Consider the following 19,214-nt stretch of genomic DNA (forward strand, 5'->3'; position numbering starts at 1 on the left):
AATAAATAAATTAACAAACTTTATAGTTAATTTAATTCAAGCGGTGAACTCAAACTAACTATAATGGTTATGTTAAAATTAGAACAGTGTTGGCTCGTTTGTTCGGGATAGCATAGTATTTTGTTGTTGCAAAATGGTCAGGCTTAATCCCATTATTATTGTTTTTTTTATTATAAAATGAAATATTTATGCTCAAATTGATCTGATAGTTTAAATTCTATCGCAAACTGCGTTCATACGTTAGAGATAAACCATAAGTGAAACATTTAACAAACCCTTGGCATGACCGTTCGAAACTCCTCTAGGCTGCTCCGAACTTGACCTGACTGCAGACAAAAGACAACTCTATGCATAATTGTAGCTTCCTATCACATACCGCTTGGACTCTAGCGTAATTACAACAGACGGACATCTAAATCGTCTTAGAATTTCACTCTAATCAAGAACTTTGTTGGATCTTTAATAATTATTTCGAGTTACACACGGAATGCCCAACATACATATATAACCCCCATTCTATATATGTGGAGGGTATAAAAACAAATGCAAATAAATTTAATAAATTAGTTGAAAGTTGAAAAAGTAAGTAAATAAACAGTCCACGCCGTTACGGAATACCAAATTAGTGTCGACGTCGACAACAAGGATGCCATCACAAAAGTTTGACAGTGTTGGCGTTGACAAGTAAAATAAGCAATCCCACGGCATCAGCTTCTACGACATCACAGTTTCGGCCAGCGGCTGCCAACCCAATATGTACATGTTCGTGTTTGTCTATTTTTATGCGTTGGGAGCAGCATATCCCAGAGTTCTTGCTCCGGAGTTTTTTTGGTCCGTACCGGGATTTTGGAAAACGCCGGACTTTGGTGTTGCTCGCTTTGTCAGAACGACATCCACAATTGATCTGTTTCGGTACGATGTAATGGATGCAGAGAATGGGTGCACTTTAAAAACTGTTTCGAACTAAGACGTTTGCGAGACTACAGCGAAAGGGATTATGTTGTGACGTGCAGCAGCAGCGTAGTCCCCAGTCTTCGTCGTCCTCATCAGAATCTTCGTCGGAGTATGAAACTCCACCACATTCTCCCGAACAGCAACCAATACCGCAGCATCTTACGCCACATGTTGCTGTTCCAACTTAGGATTATGCATTTTTCTTGCAATTTAATTGCAACCGACTCCGAGGCAAAGTAGATTGCTTTTGTCGCCAGTAGAAAAGACTCTCGAGGCTTTACTCCTCCCCAGCAATGGAGGAAGCTATAACATCAGCACGGATTCCGCCCACAACAGCATCACACGGGATTTTCACACATGTTAGTAGAGAATTGCAGCAAAACAACCGTGTCATCAAATAGTGTTAATAGCACTTGACCTATTAAAGGCATTTGATACGGTGATGTCAAACAGATGATGTGCAGAGAACCACCCTCCGGCCAAGATTGAAACGTTGGATTATAAACTATATTTGTGGACGCCAGTTGTATTCTAGAAAAAAGGTCTAAAGTCCGTAGAGTGAAACAGGGAATTCCTCAATTCCCTGCCGGAATTCCTCGCCCTCCAGACGTAACGTATGCGAATGATTGTACAATCATGGCGTCGGGCCCTTACAACCTCCGACATATCAATGTTCTGAAACGTGGATGTTTCAGCTTGGTTTGGATTTTCCGAAACAGGTATATAGCGAGTGGACGCATTAAAGCTGCTGGTCGAATACCCGAGACAAGACCAAACTTCCCAGCAGAGGCAGCGGAATTAGCAAACGAGCCTGATTGATCCTAGAATTAGTGATTGGACAGTGGAAGTCAACCGGTCGGTACAGGAGCATAAGAGGGAAAAGTGGCTAGACTGTCTGAAGTGTTGCAACATTGGAACCGATATGAGCTGTTCGTAACGCTTAAGTCGCTCTCGAACCCTGGTCACTTTTAACGACGTAATGGTGGAGAGCGACAGGGCGAAGCGAAGAGTGCTACATCGGATAGAATCTCAATGGTAATGTTGAAACAACTGGATACGCCGGGAATCGAGTACTTAACGAAAGTTCTCAATTTGTCGCTAGCCACCCACACAGTGCCCGAAACCTGGAAAATGGGCCGGGTGGTCCCGCTACTGAAGCCAGTCAAGGATGCCAGTAAAGGCGAATCGTACAGGCCGACTTCGCTTTTGTCGCCAGTAGCCAAGACTCTTGAGAATTTACTCCTCCCCAGTATTAGAGGAAGCTATACAGTTGCCAACCACCAGCAAGGATTCCGTTCACAACATAGTACCACAACAGCATTACACGCCATGTTTAGATGAGAAGAGTCCAATCTCCCTCTTCGATTGTCAACTCTGTTCTCTATTTGGTGATGAGAAAATAATATAGCCGCTTCGCTTGGGGGTAGATTCAATCCTAGTTTTTATTAAAAATATGTTTCTTAAGTACTACTAAAACTAATCTATCTTAAACTAATCGCAGCCACACAATTATTCTTATCTATTCTAATATTCAATGGAGAACATTGCAGGGCTACTTGTTATTTCAATCAAGTCATATGTACAAAGTATTTTGTACCTTCTCCCGGGTGGCTTCAATATGTATGTGTTAGTGGACTGTATGTTATAAAATTGAAAAAATGGACAGTACGAAACATTTAAATATAAAAATATGACGAGTAATCTATGTATAACTAAATATAGAAATAATATAGTATTCATTTAGGTAACCCCTTCCAGGAAACGACTCCATTTCTTTGTCCAGTCCATCTTGCCGATGCCACACCTTTATCTGCCGGCTTCATTATCTATACCGAAATAATAGTCCATCATTTCAGACTGTCATCACCCACGTAGCAAATGATTGCCACTGTCTTTTTGGTAATCTCCGGTTTGTCGTCTTCTATTCTAACGGCCATTGATGATTTGCTATTAATTTCTCTAAGGCAATACCGTTCAGGAACCGGAACTAGAGAACTTTGAACGGTTTTTCCGACTTCGATTCATTCTTTTCCATATTCGTTAGAAATGATGGGGGGAAATGTAGCGCCTTTATTCCATTTCCTTTTTTCCAATACAATTTATGTTTTTCGACTGCTTCATAGGGCGGATTTAACCTCGGCATTTCCTCCCTCATCTCGTTCCTCAAAATGAGGACTTGCCGGCAGGAAACACTTCACAATACTTCCTTCTAAGCAGAGAATCTGTTTTAGATTAACAGCATGATGCCCCTCTCTTAGATTTGCCAGTTGTTTGGATAGGTCATCTTTCTCAGCTTCGACGACTTGCCTTTCCTATTGTTCCTTGCCCTTTTTTATTTTTGTTGGTTTGTTGCAATAGGAACATCTACTTCATTGTTTCCTCTATTGGTTTCAGCATTTGCTCCTGCTGCTGCAGCATCATCTCTTGGAACGCCTAAAATTGTTGCTCAATTGCTATCATATAATATTCTGGTATATTCAATGCCCCAGGATTTTCAAGCTCAATATCTCCTGACGCTGTTGTATTGTCACGCTCCTCTCCTTGGAGCTTTTGATTTTGGAACTCCTTTCCATTTTTGTACCAGTTTTTGCTTTTGTTATATTTCTTTGCTTGTTGTATATACTTGGCTTTTTCCTTTTATTATTTTTAAAATATGTTTTTTCTTTTTAGTTTGGGACTTTTGTTGTCCTCTTTTCAAAATTATATGTTTTTATTGGGGGTTTTGCTGTCCTCTTTTAGCTATTTTTTTAAATTTGCCCCGTGGTTTTATTTTTTGGTTTTTCTCCTATTGCGTATTTTGCAATTTTTGCCCTTTGGGTTTTTTTTTATTTTTGCCTTTATGGCTTTTTACCTTTGCATTTATGGCTTTTTCATATAATTTATTCGCTTCGACTATTTTTTAAAATACCCTACGGTCTTACATTTAAAATGTCTCAGCGGACTTTTCCTCCTTTTTGAAGAACTGCTACTCCTTTTTATACCCTCCACCTTGGAAAGGAGGGTATATTCAATTTGTCATTCCGTTTGTAACATCCCTTAATATTTATCGTTGACCCAATAATGTATATATATTCATAATCAGTATAAAATTCTAAGACGATTTAACGATGTCCGTCTATCTGTTGAAATCACGATACAGCCCACATTATTTGACGTATAGCGTCAAAATTAAGCAGAATAATTTGTATTGTGTCTAGGTTGGTTGGTATTGAAAATGAGATATATCGGTCCCATTTTGATATAGTCCCCATATAACGGTACATTCCGATATTCGGTATTTTGATGATTTTTGCCACACTTTTTCGCGGATTTGTCTGAAAATTGGTATTTGTCATAATGGGTCCTAGTTCGTGCGGCGAAACATTGTATGTATAGGTCCACACTTTGGTGTAGCCCCCATATAACGGTACCTCCCTATATTCGGTATTTTGATGAGTTTTTTTCATGGATTTGTCTAAAAATTGGTATTTGTTGATCATAATAGGTTCTAGCTCCGGTGGCGAAACTTTGCATGTGTAGCCCCCACGTTTTAGTATAGGCCCCATATAACGGTACCTCCCGATATTCGGTATTTTGATTTTTACCACATTTTTTCACGGATTTGTCTGAAAATTGGTATTTGTAGGTCATAATGGGTCCTAGTTTGTGTGCTGAAACATTGTATGTATAGGTCCACTCTTTGGTATAGCCTCCATATAACGGTATCTTCCGATATTCGGTATTTTGATGGTTTTTGTCACATTTTAGCTCCGTTGGCGAAATATTGTATGTATAGGTCCACGCTTTTGTATAGCCCTATATAGCGGTACCTTCCGATATCCGGTATTTCGATGATTTTTGCAACATTTTCCCGCAAATATGTCTAAAAATTGGTATTTGTGGGTCATAATTGGTTCAAGTGGTTCCATTACCATAAGGTGGTGGGTATTAGATGTTCGTCCCGGCCGAACTTGATTTTTTTTACTTGTTTTTGGTTATTTTGAGTTACTTACCACTGGTGGGGGATATCTCAAACCAATTTTATTTTAGGTCGTCGATTCTTTATTTTTTCGAAGGACCAATGTAATGAGAATAGAGTCCAATTTCCCTCTTCGATTGTCAACTCTATTCTCTTCTCGGATTCTGCTCGGAGGATCAATGTAGAAAATGAGAAAAGAAAGAACAACATTATTTTTTGGATGTAGTTTCAATTCTCGATCCGGCTCCAAGGACCAATGTTAAATGAGAATAGAATCCAACCTCCCTCTTCGATTGTCAACTCTATTTTCTATTCGGATCCTGCTCGGAGGATCAATGTTTAAATGAGAAAAGAGTCCAATCTCCCCCTTCGAATGTCAACTCAATTCGGTGAAGAAAAACGAATACAATCGCTTCGTTTGGGTGTACATTTAATTCTAGTTTTTATTAAAAATATGTTTCTTAAGTACAACTAAAACTAATCTATCTTAGCCTAATCGCAGCCACTCAATTATTGAAAACATTGCTGGCCTGCTTGTTATTTCATTCAAGTGGTCTTGTACATCTACTGAGCGCATTGATATATGTGCATGTGGGTCATAACCTTTATTATCTCACACATTCGTGTGTGTCAGCGCACAAGATCACCGAATTGTTCACATGTGATATTTTATGGCGGCTAGAAAATATGTAATTTTAGAATATTTTTTGCACCGCGCAAGCCACAGCTATCTGCGGCAAGATGAAAAGTAGGAACGAGGTCCTCAAGGCGCTAGCAGGCAGCACTTGGGGTCCGGACAAAGAAACCTTCTCATGACACCAGTTGAGCATCTACATGGGGAGGCGAAAGTCCTTCCCTTACGTCAGCATAATCATATGCTTTCGTTGCAGAACCTGCTTGGGTGTTACCGTGAGAGTCATCCCAACCATCATATGATGGATAAAACTCCCCCCCAGGCGTGTCAGGAAGGACATACATGATCTAGAGAGGGAGGTCCAACGCTACAAAAGAGAACCACTAGATCAGGATGCCTATCATGCTGGTCTGAGTGGCATTCATACCGATGCAGTCGCAGATGCTATTAGCAATTATAAAATGAATGCCGTAATCAGAGTCCACCCCCATCCATTGCAGCAGAAGAAAGTCAGCTGCCTAGACAAACCAAGGTAGTTTTGGCGCAATTATGTTCAGGATGGTGTAGTTGTTTCAATTCATATGGGGCACGAATTGATGAAGATGTGCGTGACGTCTGCCCGGCGTGTAACACAGGCCCGCACTATAATTAATTGCACAGCCAAACCTACCCAACTCACCCCAGAAGATCTCTGGCTACAGCTGGAACCAGATTAACAGAGCGCAAACACTTGCATGTACTACTGCTACAACAACAACAACCCAGTTTGATTCATGTCACGCAATGGGTTCTCCACAAAGGCAAAGTGTCGACGATAACGGCGAATAATGTCGATCGAAATGATTAGAGATAATTTGTGTACGCGTGCTTAAATTGTGTGTGTGCCTTACCACGACGGGTAAGTAGAGTATCGATGTTTTCTGTAATTGTTAATACACTGGAAGATCCTAGCTTATCGGCGTCTTCATACATTTCTGGTCACAAAACTGTAGGTAAATATTAAATTGAAAATATCAAATAGCAATCTGAATCTTAAATTTCGGTAATAAATTAAATACCAAATAAATCGATTTGATTAGGAAATGTATTAAAACATTTTTTATTAAGGATTCATAACGCATTAGTTTTGATAATAACTACGGAATATGAAAAAAATAAGTTAACCAATTAGAATTCGCTCAGAAATCCCTGTTTAACTTAAAATATGTGTACTTTCATTCATGTCGTAAAAACCGGTGGAGTTGGCATCTTGTCTTCAGAATGTGTATGCCCTTTTTTTATATTTTTTTCGTTATTGTTGGCAGAACATATTTGTATAAGAAACAACTCAACATCCAGACTTATTGGACATTAAATGTTACGACGTTGAATTTGAAATTGACCGTCATGATGAGACACCGATAATTTGGTTGGATGTCTCGCACTGTAATGCCTTTTATCAAACAGGACATAATATGACGAGCGTTTAATCTCCGTGGCATAAAGAAGGGATTGCGGGTAAAAAAGAACCGTTGTTTTTAAAAGGAAAACAAATGTTTTTTCTACGTATTAGCCAAATAATTACTACATGTTTCGGGACACATGCCCTGTAAAAGTAATAGGTACGGTTGAGTTGATTTGTAAGTTTATATTTACGAATGATAAAAAATGTATTTGGGAACTACTATTTGATAATGGAAGGTTTACCGGCGTTAGAATAAAAAAATAGAATTTCTTATGTTAAACTAGATATTTTCTTTTTCATGATTAAATAAAAGTAAATATTATTCATTTTTTAATTTGATTTTTTTTATTACGAGGTAAAGTCATATATACTCTAAAATACAAGACTCATAAATTAAAAATGTATTTTTCGTTCTTTTAAGTAATCAATAAATTTAGATTTTAAACATAATTTAATGGTGATTTTTTCAATTTTTAATAGACCACTTCAAATGGCTAAGGCGCTGCACAACTCATTTAATAATAACAGAATCTATTCATTTAAGTACAATAAAAAAACTAGGTATTTCTTGGAAATTATAAAATTAAACCAGATGGGCCAGACAGACATAATTTCGTTCAAAAATCTAAAAATATATATCTAGTCTGTCAATCGTTTTAGGGTAGAATATTTAAAAAAAGTTCTAACAAAAATAGAGAGGCCAAAACATGATTTATAAGTGTGTTACTCATTGAATGGTCGGTTAGTATAAAAGCCTTATATTGACAAAGTTTATAGATAGTTTAAGTACACAGTTTGAGCCTCCTTAATGTTAAAAATATTTAAGCCTAAATTGATCTAATAAGTTTCATTTCCATCGCAAACTGCGTTCATATTTTAGAGATAAACCATAAGTGTAACATTAAACTAACCCTTGGCATGACCGTTAAGAACCAATTGTTTATTCGAAACTCCGCTAGGCTGCTTTGATTTGTAACCGGAAACGTCCTCTATAATAGAAATACAAAAAAATAAGAATAATGGACCGAAAAATTATGAGTAAACAGCAACGATATTCCGAAGAAATTTTTAAAACTTAGAAACATTTAACATTGAAATTAGAATTTTAAGATATTCAGCTTTGAGAAGTTAGTAGTAAAATTCTCTATATGACAACATTCTAATAGATTTTGCATACAAACGTTAGAATTTAATAATACATAGCACGTCCTTAACTACGTAAAATGAGGTATGTAAAGAATCATGTTTTTAAATCATTAAAATAAAATCCAACTCGACTTCATATCTTGATACTTGGCTCAACATCGAACATACAGATTCACATTCTACGAAGATGCACCATTTTGGCCATTGAAATGATTACAATTTTCCTTACCATGTAAAGAATGGCAAAACTTTTTCGTGATACTCCAATCCTCCTTTAATGATAAATTAAACATAGAGTAGTCCGGATCGCCGGTAACTTCCTTGACTATGTTTAAAAATTTTGGCAGGCAATTTAGTAGAGCCTCGCCAGACAGAGAAGAATACGTTTCCAAAAGGATCAAGCCCTTGCACCTGAGTAAAATAAAATATTGATTATATTATCATTAATTGACTACACTCAAACATCTTACCTTGGATGACTGGGTTCTTTGTATATGTCCAATTGGAAATATTGATTATTGACCAAGAAGCAGCGGCGCTTCTTATAAATTGTGAAGTGAGCGTCATCGCGCTGGGCCAATAAGTTGATATAATCACGCTGAGTCAATTGCGTTTTTACCTCAATGCGCGATTGGCCGTGCACATTTGGCCGACGGATTGTGTGTATATAACTCCAGTGATTGTTCTGCCCGCGTTTACGTAGTCTAGCCTGCACTTTAGGACCAGAAGACTGTAAATAGTGGTGTTCGACGTTGAAATCTTGGAATGGCGGAAATTCCGAATCCGGAGGTAACGTGGCAACTATAGAATTAATTAATTAGGTCATTGTAGATCTGTGTTAAAAACCTAGCCAAAATTTGTACTTGCCCAAATATTTAAGTTTTCTTGAAGTGGCTTGTAACCGATCACCAATATCGATACCCAGCTTTTGACAAACACTTTCTATCATTCGATTCATTTTGGTCTCGAAATTTGTTGAGTTATCAATAACATCAAAATATGGATGACCAACCCACGCTGCAGCAGATTTATAATCAAGTTCACGAGCTAATTCAACGCCTTCTGAACGACAAGCGTGTTCCTTAAATAAAATACAAATATATAACAATAATCTTCAAATATTTAGCTCAAAGTCCATTTAAATAAGAGTCAAAGCATAAAAATTTGTAATACAATTTAGCAATCAAGCACAGCTATGTGAGACTTCTAGAAAATCATCGTTATTACCTTGAATAGTTTTTTCATTTTCTTTGAAAACAAAAGAACAAAATTATTGAATTCAAAAATAATATTACTAACAAAATATGTGCTTCAATCACTACAAACTATTCACTTCAGATTCCTAGGACCTGGCAAAATGTCCTCAATTTAAAAATACTTACTTCGGTGGTGTAAAACTCTTCTGCTCCATTAGCAGCCGAAACCAAGTGCAATATTTGATTGTAACGATTGTCTCGCATTTCAATAGGATTCCAATTGTTCGATGCCATCATTTTTTCCCACTTATCTTTGGAAATATCTACAGTGGGTAGTGGATTAAATATATTTTAAAAATATATACATATATATATATATTAATATAAAAGAGAATAACGATTACTTACATGCACTTGCATCCATCACGCCGCGATCACATATAATCAAACAATTCCGGGTACTTGATTTACCCAATTCAAAGTATGTGTTTTCAATCTGTATCATTGTTCGTATCAAGTTTTCTTGAAATTTATATGCTACAAAGAAATTAAGATTCATGACAAAGATATTAATGATAGCAGAAAGGACCATAAAGCAGTCAAAAATAAACACAAAACACATAATTCAACGTTAGAATACAACAAAGCTTTTAAAAAACGAGGCGAGTGCTTCCAGTTGGTTTTTCTTCATTTTAGAAATTATTACATATATACTCACTCATAGTGAATTATTTTGTGTAAGTACTGTTTAGAGATTAAAGAAACATATTGCCTAACAAATAAAAAATTGAAATCCAGAGTAGTTGATTCCCAATTCGTTATTCGCTTTATATATTACAAAGAATCGTCTTCAATATATACCGAGCAACATTTTTGGAGCTGCATAAGACAAATAATCTAACCTAAAGCAAGCAAACTACCTTTTGCTAACTAATAGCAAAAGGCGACGGCGGCAGATATTGTGCAGGTGTTATTGCAAGTCCAAGATGTAATACTTTAATCAAACCATCATGATTGAAAGATTGACGCAGTGTGTTTAACCACAAATCAGAAGACCAATATCACCAGCAGTTGACAAAATACACACACACACACACTTGTGTCTTGCGGTGGTCAAAGAATATCTACTTGGTTTGTATGACATGCCTTTGAAAAATTAATGGGTTATGGGGTTATATGGGTTATTTGGTTAGTAAAACCTTTTATTTGATGAGTGTTATGCTGGGATTGCAGATAACTTAATTCCTGGCCACACCAATGTATTTATGTTAAGTAGTATTAGATATATGGGAGTTCAAGTCTGATAATTGGAAAAAAATAGTTTTTTTTTATACCGAGAATAAAAAGATGTTTTAAAACTCAAAAACTTGAATATTTAAAAAGTAAACAATCTTTTTGGAATGTAAAAAACGCTCGATTGCCTCTTTAATTTATTTTTGTAAAATTTTAAACAAATTTCAATTTCCGTCTCTCTCTCATATTGACATGGACATGGATATTAACATGCCGCAGATAAACTTGTAAGTTCGGACTTAGCGAACTTCCTACATCGGCTCTGTGGACGTAAATTCCAACTTCAGTGGAGTAACAATAAAGGGTCAACCAGTATCACTCTCGGGTTTTTATGGTATTGTGAAAAAAGTGTAAATTCCTAAAACTTTTTGCGCTCTTAGAAGACATTAATCATTTTTCGTGTCCGCGTCAATGTTAATATATATGAGAAATTGTACACGTTTGACAAAAAACGAAAAACCAAGCCAATGTAAAACCAAGCGATGTATCATGCAGATATTTGTATGATATTGTGTTGTACAATGTATTTCACATATACTAATGCAAAACAACAACATCAATTTGGGCTCACTTATATGTAAACCATTAGAAATTTTGGATGTGGTATAAAAACAAATCCTGATTTTTTCCTATGCTGACTCTTTGTATTCTTGATCAACGTGTAATAAAATTACGATACTGGGATATTGAGTATGTTTTTATATAGTTGCAATACCTAAACAACTACATCACCATGATACGTTTTTGAAATCAATTTGTGTTTAGTACAAACATTGTCTCTTTGAGTAAATTAGCATCAATAAAAACTTAAAGGCAAAAACAATATTTATTAATTGACAACAACTGCATCGTACATAAATTGTGACACGTGAATTTAATTAAAAGGAACCACTAAAGTTCTTTATTATTAATTACGAATGAGTATATATCTATTGATGTTATTATTAGTTGATTATATCTATATATATATATAAATCAATTGTTGTTCGTTGGTAAATGAATCAGTTGAGAACGGCTGTACCGATTTGCATACTTTTTTTTACAAACGTTCTTCATATAAGCAGTTAGCTTTTTGTAAAAAGAAATATTGACCACACTACTTTTAACCCCACTAATATATTTGCCAAAATAATGGACATATCGGTTTGAAAATTATTACACGAGATGCTCAACCCTAATTATTTCTTTGGGGGCTGAGGAACTGACCACGCCAACTTATACATATAAATCAAATGTCGTTCGTAGGTAATCGCATCAGTTGAAAATGGCTGAACCGAACATTTTTACAAATGTTCGTCCTACCCAGAGATAAGTTAATATGCAAGAAAAGTTGACCACGCCCACTTTCACGCCAATTTTTTCGATTTACTTAAAAACTTTATGTATGGCAAAATAATGAAGGTCCGGGTCAGCTAGTTATTAATATTTATTAATAATAGGACTCCATTCTCTCTCAGCACAACTTCGGCTTGGATTTGAAAAGCGGATACAAAGTTTGCATCCAATTAGATGCTGCGTCCTAACGTTCGTAGCCACTCTACCATATTTAAGTATTGTGGGTAAAAGTCCGTCGCTCTGCCTTTCTAATCCATGTCCACCAAACATAATTAATTACCCTCTTAACCAACAGCTAAACTCGTAACATAATCGTGAGTGTATGAGTTTCCATTTGCATTCATTTTCCACTGCAAATTTCAGATAGTGGAGCTCGTCTCGTCAGAGAAATAAACATATGATCGTCGCTCTAACTGCAAAACTTGAAATAAAGTTGTAAATGTTTGTTGACTCTAACATTTTGCAATGATTTATTAAGATACAATCATAGAATATAGTATATAGTGTGTTTGAGCCACCGTCGAACTTTTCTGAACACAACAAATTTAATTTGTTCGAGTACGACAATAAAAACACAGTTTCAAACGTTAAAGCGTACTATTGCAAAACGTGACCATTTGCGTACTGTTAAATTCGATGGTGAAATTTATTTTCTAAAAATTCGCTTCATGCATCATATTTAATTGAGTATTCGTTGTTCATTACTTAAAAAAAAATAAATAAAATTAATAATTGGCATACAATTCCCGATGTGTTTTATCGATTGGGTTCTTGTTTGCACTAATCTTATTACATGCTTGTTGTATCCAATTGCATTAAATGAGAATACTTGACACTATGTCCTAATTAGATTAAGAAATTACTATATTATATCTACAAAAGGAATAGTGGATATTAAGAAAAAAAAAACAACAAAAGAAAAAAGAAAAAAACCCTGAAAGAATATTTTACATACGGAATTAACAATACAATACAGAAAAGTAAACACCGTAAAACAATATATTTAAATATATAAATTGCTTTATATGTTTTCCTACCTTAATTTTTAGAATACGAGAAAAAATTCTGCCTCAACGAAGAAGGCTTATATAACTTACAGCCCATTCGTTCGCAAATTCTCGACTGAAAACCTTTATTTATTTTGGAGAAAAGTCAGTGACTTACAGATGAAAGATTTCTATTATCCCTTTGTATTTTTGTGTATTGGCAACAATATATTGCGAAAGAAAACGATAGGAAGACCTATCGTTTGGAACACAAATTGGCTGTTTCTACCAGAATCACGCCAACAATTGTAGGTATATGATGGAGAATTTACATACGAATTGTTTTAGAACATCAACTTTGCGTGGGTGCATTTTACATCTTCATATTCTACAAATGTTTTCTTAACATTTTTCAGTTCTGTTTTACAGTTTTAAATAAAAACAATTTCTAATGAATTAAATTAAAAATTCACAAAATATTTTTTTATTGCATTGTATTGTTCAACGACAACGCCATTCATTATAATGGTGAATGCTTCCTTCGTTTTGGAAATCGAATCAAAAATTTCAATAAATGTTTTATATTTTTTAATAATACGATTTATAACTATTGTTTTATTCTATATTCTATGTGGATATTTCTTCAATTATGGAAAAACATTTCACAAATTAAAGCAACAAACAAGACAACACTGTCCTGCAAAAAAAAAATATAAGAATTAAAAAACCTATGTGCACGTTTACATATTTCATAGTTTTTTCATATTTTTCGCTCAACATAATTTTCATGAATTGAGAAATCTCTGTGCATTCGATAAATTTCAATGAAATAACCGTTATTTTATACAAACATTTAGGATAGCATTCTCTTTTTTTGTTCATCGATATATGCTAAATATACATATACGTACGAACACATATTTAGTCATTTGTTTACTGAATATTTGCCGCTTTCTTTTTGTTTGCAAACTGAGTATGTTCCTTGTACACTACATATTATTCAAAAAAATTAGACGTAAATAAGATACATATATATGTGTTTATTCAAACATTAGGATAGATATCAAAATATATAAATGGTTGTGCATTCAAGAATAAAATATTCCCAAGAAATATATACATTTTTACACACTATTTTAGACTCTTGCACATTATAAATAGTTTTATTCTTTTCATGGAATACAAAAAGTAAATTCAACCTAATACCTCTAAATACTCTGCATCGCCGTCTCTAGAAGGTTTTTCTAATTTTGTGCGCAACAACATGTATAAAAATAAAACAGTGCTGAACATTCTTGTGTTCTCTTTGTTTTTTATGTTTTGGCTTTTAGAAAATAGCAAAATAAGAAAAGAAAAAATCTCCTGTCCTATATTTGGTACAAGATTATTTATTGTTTGATATATATGAGCAACAAAATAATTTATTAGTATGTACAGCCATAAAGAAAAGAGATTTTCCAGTAAGACATTTGAAGAGTAAATAACGAAAAAAATAAAACGCATGACTTATTAAGTAAATAGCCTATATTCAATCAGATACTGTAACAATGTTGGCACAGTTAAAATTAATATGTGCTGACAATGGTCTACTATAAACAGCAAAATTACTATATTTTAGACCTGCAGTTGTAGCGTAATGTAAAGCGGAAATGAGAGAATATTTGTAAAATGTCTTTATGAAAAGCACATGAATATGTTAGCATGTTGGTATGAGGGATGCAAAACCTTTAAAACAAAGTATTCATAATATTCCCGATCTTTGATGTAAAACAACATTAATATATAGTATTTTTTCGATATAATTGAAATTTTACACTATTTTGTAATGATTCTGTGATCAAAAATATTGGAAAATATTTACTTGATAAAAAGTTTAAATTATATCTTGGAATATGAAGTTTGAGTTGTCTTTCATTTTTATTTTATTTTTTACATAAACCAAAAAAATCCCACCCACCATGATGATACAATTTCGGAAATTAATCTCATGCATTATGATGCAGTGCTATTAGTTTTGAATGTGAACAATAGAGCGGACTGCGCGTTTTATATATAGAAATGGAAATGTAGATAAATTGACAGGAATACGAAAGCATTATCTGCACTTTGGTGAAAAATTACAATAAACATATGTTTTAAGAAGAAATGTGCAAATTGCAGTAACCAAAACGTATGCATTTCTCTATCCAGAGCGTAGATACACTCACCTTCGCTGCCATTTGGTTTTGAAGCAGCGTTCGCCAAACATCGCGGACATGATGCCGTCAAATCTATAAGACTGTGCTCCGGTGCGGCAAAGGGAAGATTTTTGTACGTAAACGTTGTTGGTGTTGGAGGTGCTAAATACGTAAAATTATTTCCCAAGAACGTTAATACATACAAAAAAATGCCATCGATATCTTTAACAAATTATCAGACAAACGCAAAATATAAGGAATATAAACATGTGACAAGAACCAGTTACTTTGTTTATGCCAAAAAAAAAGTACACAATTCTTATCATTTTTGACGTGTACACACCTATACCTATACTTATAATCGGGATGGAAACTAATTGCATGACACAGTCCTCGTGCTTATATAAAAGATACGATAAGGAGAGGGGATCCATATAGATTCGCCACCACAAAAATGAATTAAAATCCTAAATGAAGAATTAATATGTCCCAATAACTAACATAGGCATCATATTTATTGTACTTGAGTTGGGTATTCGCACGCCAAATTAACTATATTGGGTGTAATAGATACCCCTTTAGCAAAAACAACTACAAAACTTGCCTTAGCCAATGTTTTTATGTACGAGGCTCTCTAGCAAAAGACAACAACAGCTAACGTAATTTTGTATATATTTACTCAAACAAATCAAACTTTAATTAAATTATATTCTAACACGCAAAGTGGATTAGAAGAAGACGACGACTATGACATTTGACAATTTGTGTCAACAAATATTTGGAAAGATAAGAAAAATAAAAATTGATGTACCACAAACAATTACTCGTTATAAAAACACAATTAAAACAATAACAGTTTTTGTTATAATTCAGAAGCAAACATTTCACGGAATGACTACATTATTTAATGTAATTAATATATTTGCAGTTGCGTTCTAGCTTATTGTATTCTGTATTGAATGGTTTTAAGCGTTCGTTTGGTGAACTTTAATTTCTACACGTGATCTAGGTATATATGGACATAAACGATTTACCTTCTTTTTCAGTGAGATCGGAAAACTTGACACCACCACTGTAAACATAATTTGAAATATTTGCAATTTAGCAAAATTTTAACCAAATGAACAAAAGTAATCAAAAGTTACCTGAGTAGGACAGTAGCAGTTTCAGGTACTCTGAACACCTGAAAATAGGAATATTTGCTTAATTTTAATCTATGAAAATATTATGTAATCTCAAATAGAAACATTTTTAATCGACAATTCTATCTTAATAGCATTTATTAATAGAAATGATAGTTTTAAATTATACCAGATCATCATTGGCATTAAGGACGTAAAATAATTGCATTTCTTCTTATTCTAGGTTACAAATATAAGAAAGGCTTGAACACTGTAAATGTCACCAACTTAGCTAAGATTTTTATTTCAATAAATGAGAATCTCAAGTTTGACCAACTCTCTCACTCATTTAACGGTGAATGCAATTCTTGTGATCGTTTAACAAGACTTACCTTCCAACCGAGATTTTCAAAAAATGTACACAGGCGGGATTGACCAGTTGTTTTACCACCACATGGACCTAAAAAGAAATATTTGTACGATGTTAGTTAACAAATGATAATGGTAGTCTTTTGGAATCTATAAGCTGTTTACTCATGTCAATATTTATCGCTTAAAAATTTATAAAAAGGTAGCATACATTAAGGTTAGATGTCATATCATGTATGGTTGACGGATCATTCACATTACAAATAGTATGTTCACATTAAAGCTTTTTGCCGGGCTAACCGCCATTATGAAGGCTTCTTTAGCGTAAATGCAATGAATTTGACATTTTAAATACATTAGGTGTGTCTCGGTAACAAAATTTTTAGCAGTTGTTACAAATTGTTACTGGAAGTCGTCTGTTAACCCGAAAGTTCTGCAAAAGAGAGCGGTTGCAGAGAGAAATTTTGACAGTTCTTTCAGTGAGAGCAAGGTAGATCTAACTTGAGTGAGAGTTTGCAAATTCTTGCTGGACAAATTTTATTCAACAATCACTTGCAACTCTTCTTCTTCTCACTTAACGACATTCAATCAGATGTTTTCTATTGTTTGTTTATTTCATTTTGATATTTTAATTTGAACATATTTTTTTATTTTGGAATTAGCAAGACTAATTTTTTTCGAGAATAACTTTACAAAAGTGTGAAAACGTAAATATTGATATGTAATAGAAAATGAAAGACTATTCACAACATTTTTAGACAAACGCCATTAGCAGCACGTTTAAAGGATGCCGGGGAACACATGAAATCTATCTTTCTTTTATTGCTCATATTTTTATTTTATTGCCAATTTCCTTTTTATTAAAAAAATTGGTAAAATTTGTGGTGCTTCCTTTCCTATATTCTTTTAATGGGGGCAAATTGGTTTGTTTTGATAAATCAGTTGACTAGTTGCAAGCAAGTTGCTTGCAAAAGAAAATAAAAATACCTTACTCTCTCAGAAAGATGTTGCTGGACAATTCCTGCAGGAAAAGTAACTAGACACACCTATTGTGTAAAGTACAGACGAGCTAGGACTACAGTTTTATTTAAAAAATCCGAAACCGAAAATTAAATAAAAAGGAAACCAATTTAGTTCACAACTAGCTGGAGGAGCCATTTCTGTAATTTAGAAGTCGTTATCTAAATGAATATTGATTTCCCGCTGAAAAAAAGTATGTCTTGTAATTAGGAAAAAACGACAACGTTCGGTAAAATTTTCAGATTTTTCCGCCAGCGGGTGTAAACTCAATTTAAGCATAAAACTGTTTATTACTATTGCCTGATAGAAATGTTATCTATATGCAGTCCATCAAATCCACTTCTACGTTAAATAATATTATATTTTGAATTGCATTGTTGCATCCGAAAGATACATAACATGAAATGCGATGGTTTGCTCTCGCACCACACAAATAATGACACTGTGTGTAACAAGTAGTCAGCCTATGACCTTGACATTGAAAAGCTGCATTGAACGAATAAAAGGTTGGTTGCAGTAATACAAACAAGAATAACAAATATACTATGTACTGTACACAGATTATGTCTTATGTATCACAAAAAGACTTCCGCTTAGGATGAAAACAACATGAAATTGGATGCGCATTTATAATTCTTACCTCCAGTGAGAACGATTTTGTAGACACGCTTCTCCAACTGACCGTTGCTCACTTTTTGGAGTTTTAGGCTTTTTTGAGGACTTTCTATTGGTGTCTCCTTGGTTGGGCCATTCCTGTTAGCGTTCTCTTTGGTAGCCATTTCCTGCGATTCTTTTTTACTATTTTCCGTTGTTGCCGTCATATTCGAATCGCATTCGAACACGATCTTAGGTTATATTAATATAAAGTGTTGTGATTAATCTCCGCTTTGGTTTTTCTGAGCAGCTTTTGAGGTTATTACGTTACGTAGATAGAATTTTTCTTTTTGTCATAGAAAACGGTGCCGATGTTAGTTGTTATTCCACGTCAAATTGAAGCGGGCCCAACTACACCATTTTTAGAAAATTGTATAACTTTTTCCATCCAACACTCGTATATTTTATGTGTTTGCTAATTTATTTATTAGATTATAGACCACACCGCATGACCGACCACATGTAGTAAAGAATTAACGAATATGGGGGCACCAACACTTAACACAAGCACTCGCACAATAACGATATATTAAATTGAGCTATTAACAAATTTTGATTTTATTTGACGACGTCAATGCTTTTCTAAATGTGACATTTTCTTATTAAAGTTTTTTGCCAACTGTCAGCCATCACAAAAATTACTATATTTCCTTGCGGTATAATCGACATCTGTCTTCTTGAATCAAATAAAATAACTTGATGTTTGAGGTGTCAAAAACTAAAGACACAAAACTAACTGATTACTTAACTACCCGGTAACTGTTTTCTATTCGAGTACTTAACAGAGATGGAAGTTTCGAACCAATTGGTCAATTTCATTGTGTGGAACATAATGTCGTGTTCTCACTGGCAATTGAAAATTAAACAGTTCGGAACAAGTGTATTTAGGGCACATCTCATACCAATTTAAATGTTTATCATAAATGG

At 34.3% G+C, this 19,214-nt stretch overlaps 1 protein-coding gene across 4 annotated transcripts; it reads right to left on the minus strand.

Annotated features, from left to right (window-relative positions):
* Positions 1-7,309: 7,309 nt before the first annotated feature.
* Positions 7,310-18,992, minus strand: LOC101898967 (TRPL translocation defect protein 14). Of its 4 annotated transcripts, XM_020038317.2 has the most exons (12): positions 18,274-18,992; positions 16,637-16,704; positions 16,269-16,306; positions 16,158-16,195; positions 15,154-15,285; positions 9,741-9,869; positions 9,519-9,655; positions 9,364-9,384; positions 9,004-9,217; positions 8,607-8,937; positions 8,366-8,547; positions 7,310-7,979 (listed from the first exon to the last, which is right to left on the minus strand). In XM_020038317.2, the coding sequence occupies exons 1-12, from the start codon at positions 18,452-18,454 to the stop codon at positions 7,897-7,899; spliced, it is 1,554 nt and encodes a 517-aa protein (XP_019893876.1). In that variant the 5' UTR covers positions 18,455-18,992; the 3' UTR covers positions 7,310-7,896. The 4 variants fall into 4 exon arrangements, with proteins under 4 accessions (XP_019893876.1, XP_019893877.1, XP_005187933.1 ...); XM_020038318.2 differs by lacking the exon at positions 15,154-15,285 and having other exon boundaries at positions 18,274-18,991; XM_005187876.4 differs by lacking the exon at positions 9,364-9,384 and having other exon boundaries at positions 18,274-18,991.
* Between the last annotated feature and the right edge of the window lie 222 nt (positions 18,993-19,214).

The sequence above is a fragment of the Musca domestica genome, unplaced genomic scaffold, assembly GCF_030504385.1.
Source record: "Musca domestica strain aabys unplaced genomic scaffold, Musca_domestica.polishedcontigs.V.1.1 10, whole genome shotgun sequence".
Taxonomy (NCBI): domain Eukaryota; kingdom Metazoa; phylum Arthropoda; class Insecta; order Diptera; family Muscidae; genus Musca; species Musca domestica.

Excerpts from the sequence above, each read along its gene's own strand:
- LOC101898967 (XM_020038317.2), bottom strand. The coding sequence starts at position 18,454 with ATGACGGCAACAACGGAAAATAGTAAAAAAGAATCGCAGGAAATGGCT. Across the intron at positions 16,705-18,273 it reads CAAAATCGTTCTCACTGGAG|GTCCATGTGGTGGTAAAACA; the intron begins GTAAGAATTATA and ends ATTTCTTTTTAG. Across the intron at positions 8,938-9,003 it reads AAGAAAACTTAAATATTTGG|TTGCCACGTTACCTCCGGAT; the intron begins GCAAGTACAAAT and ends TTAATTCTATAG.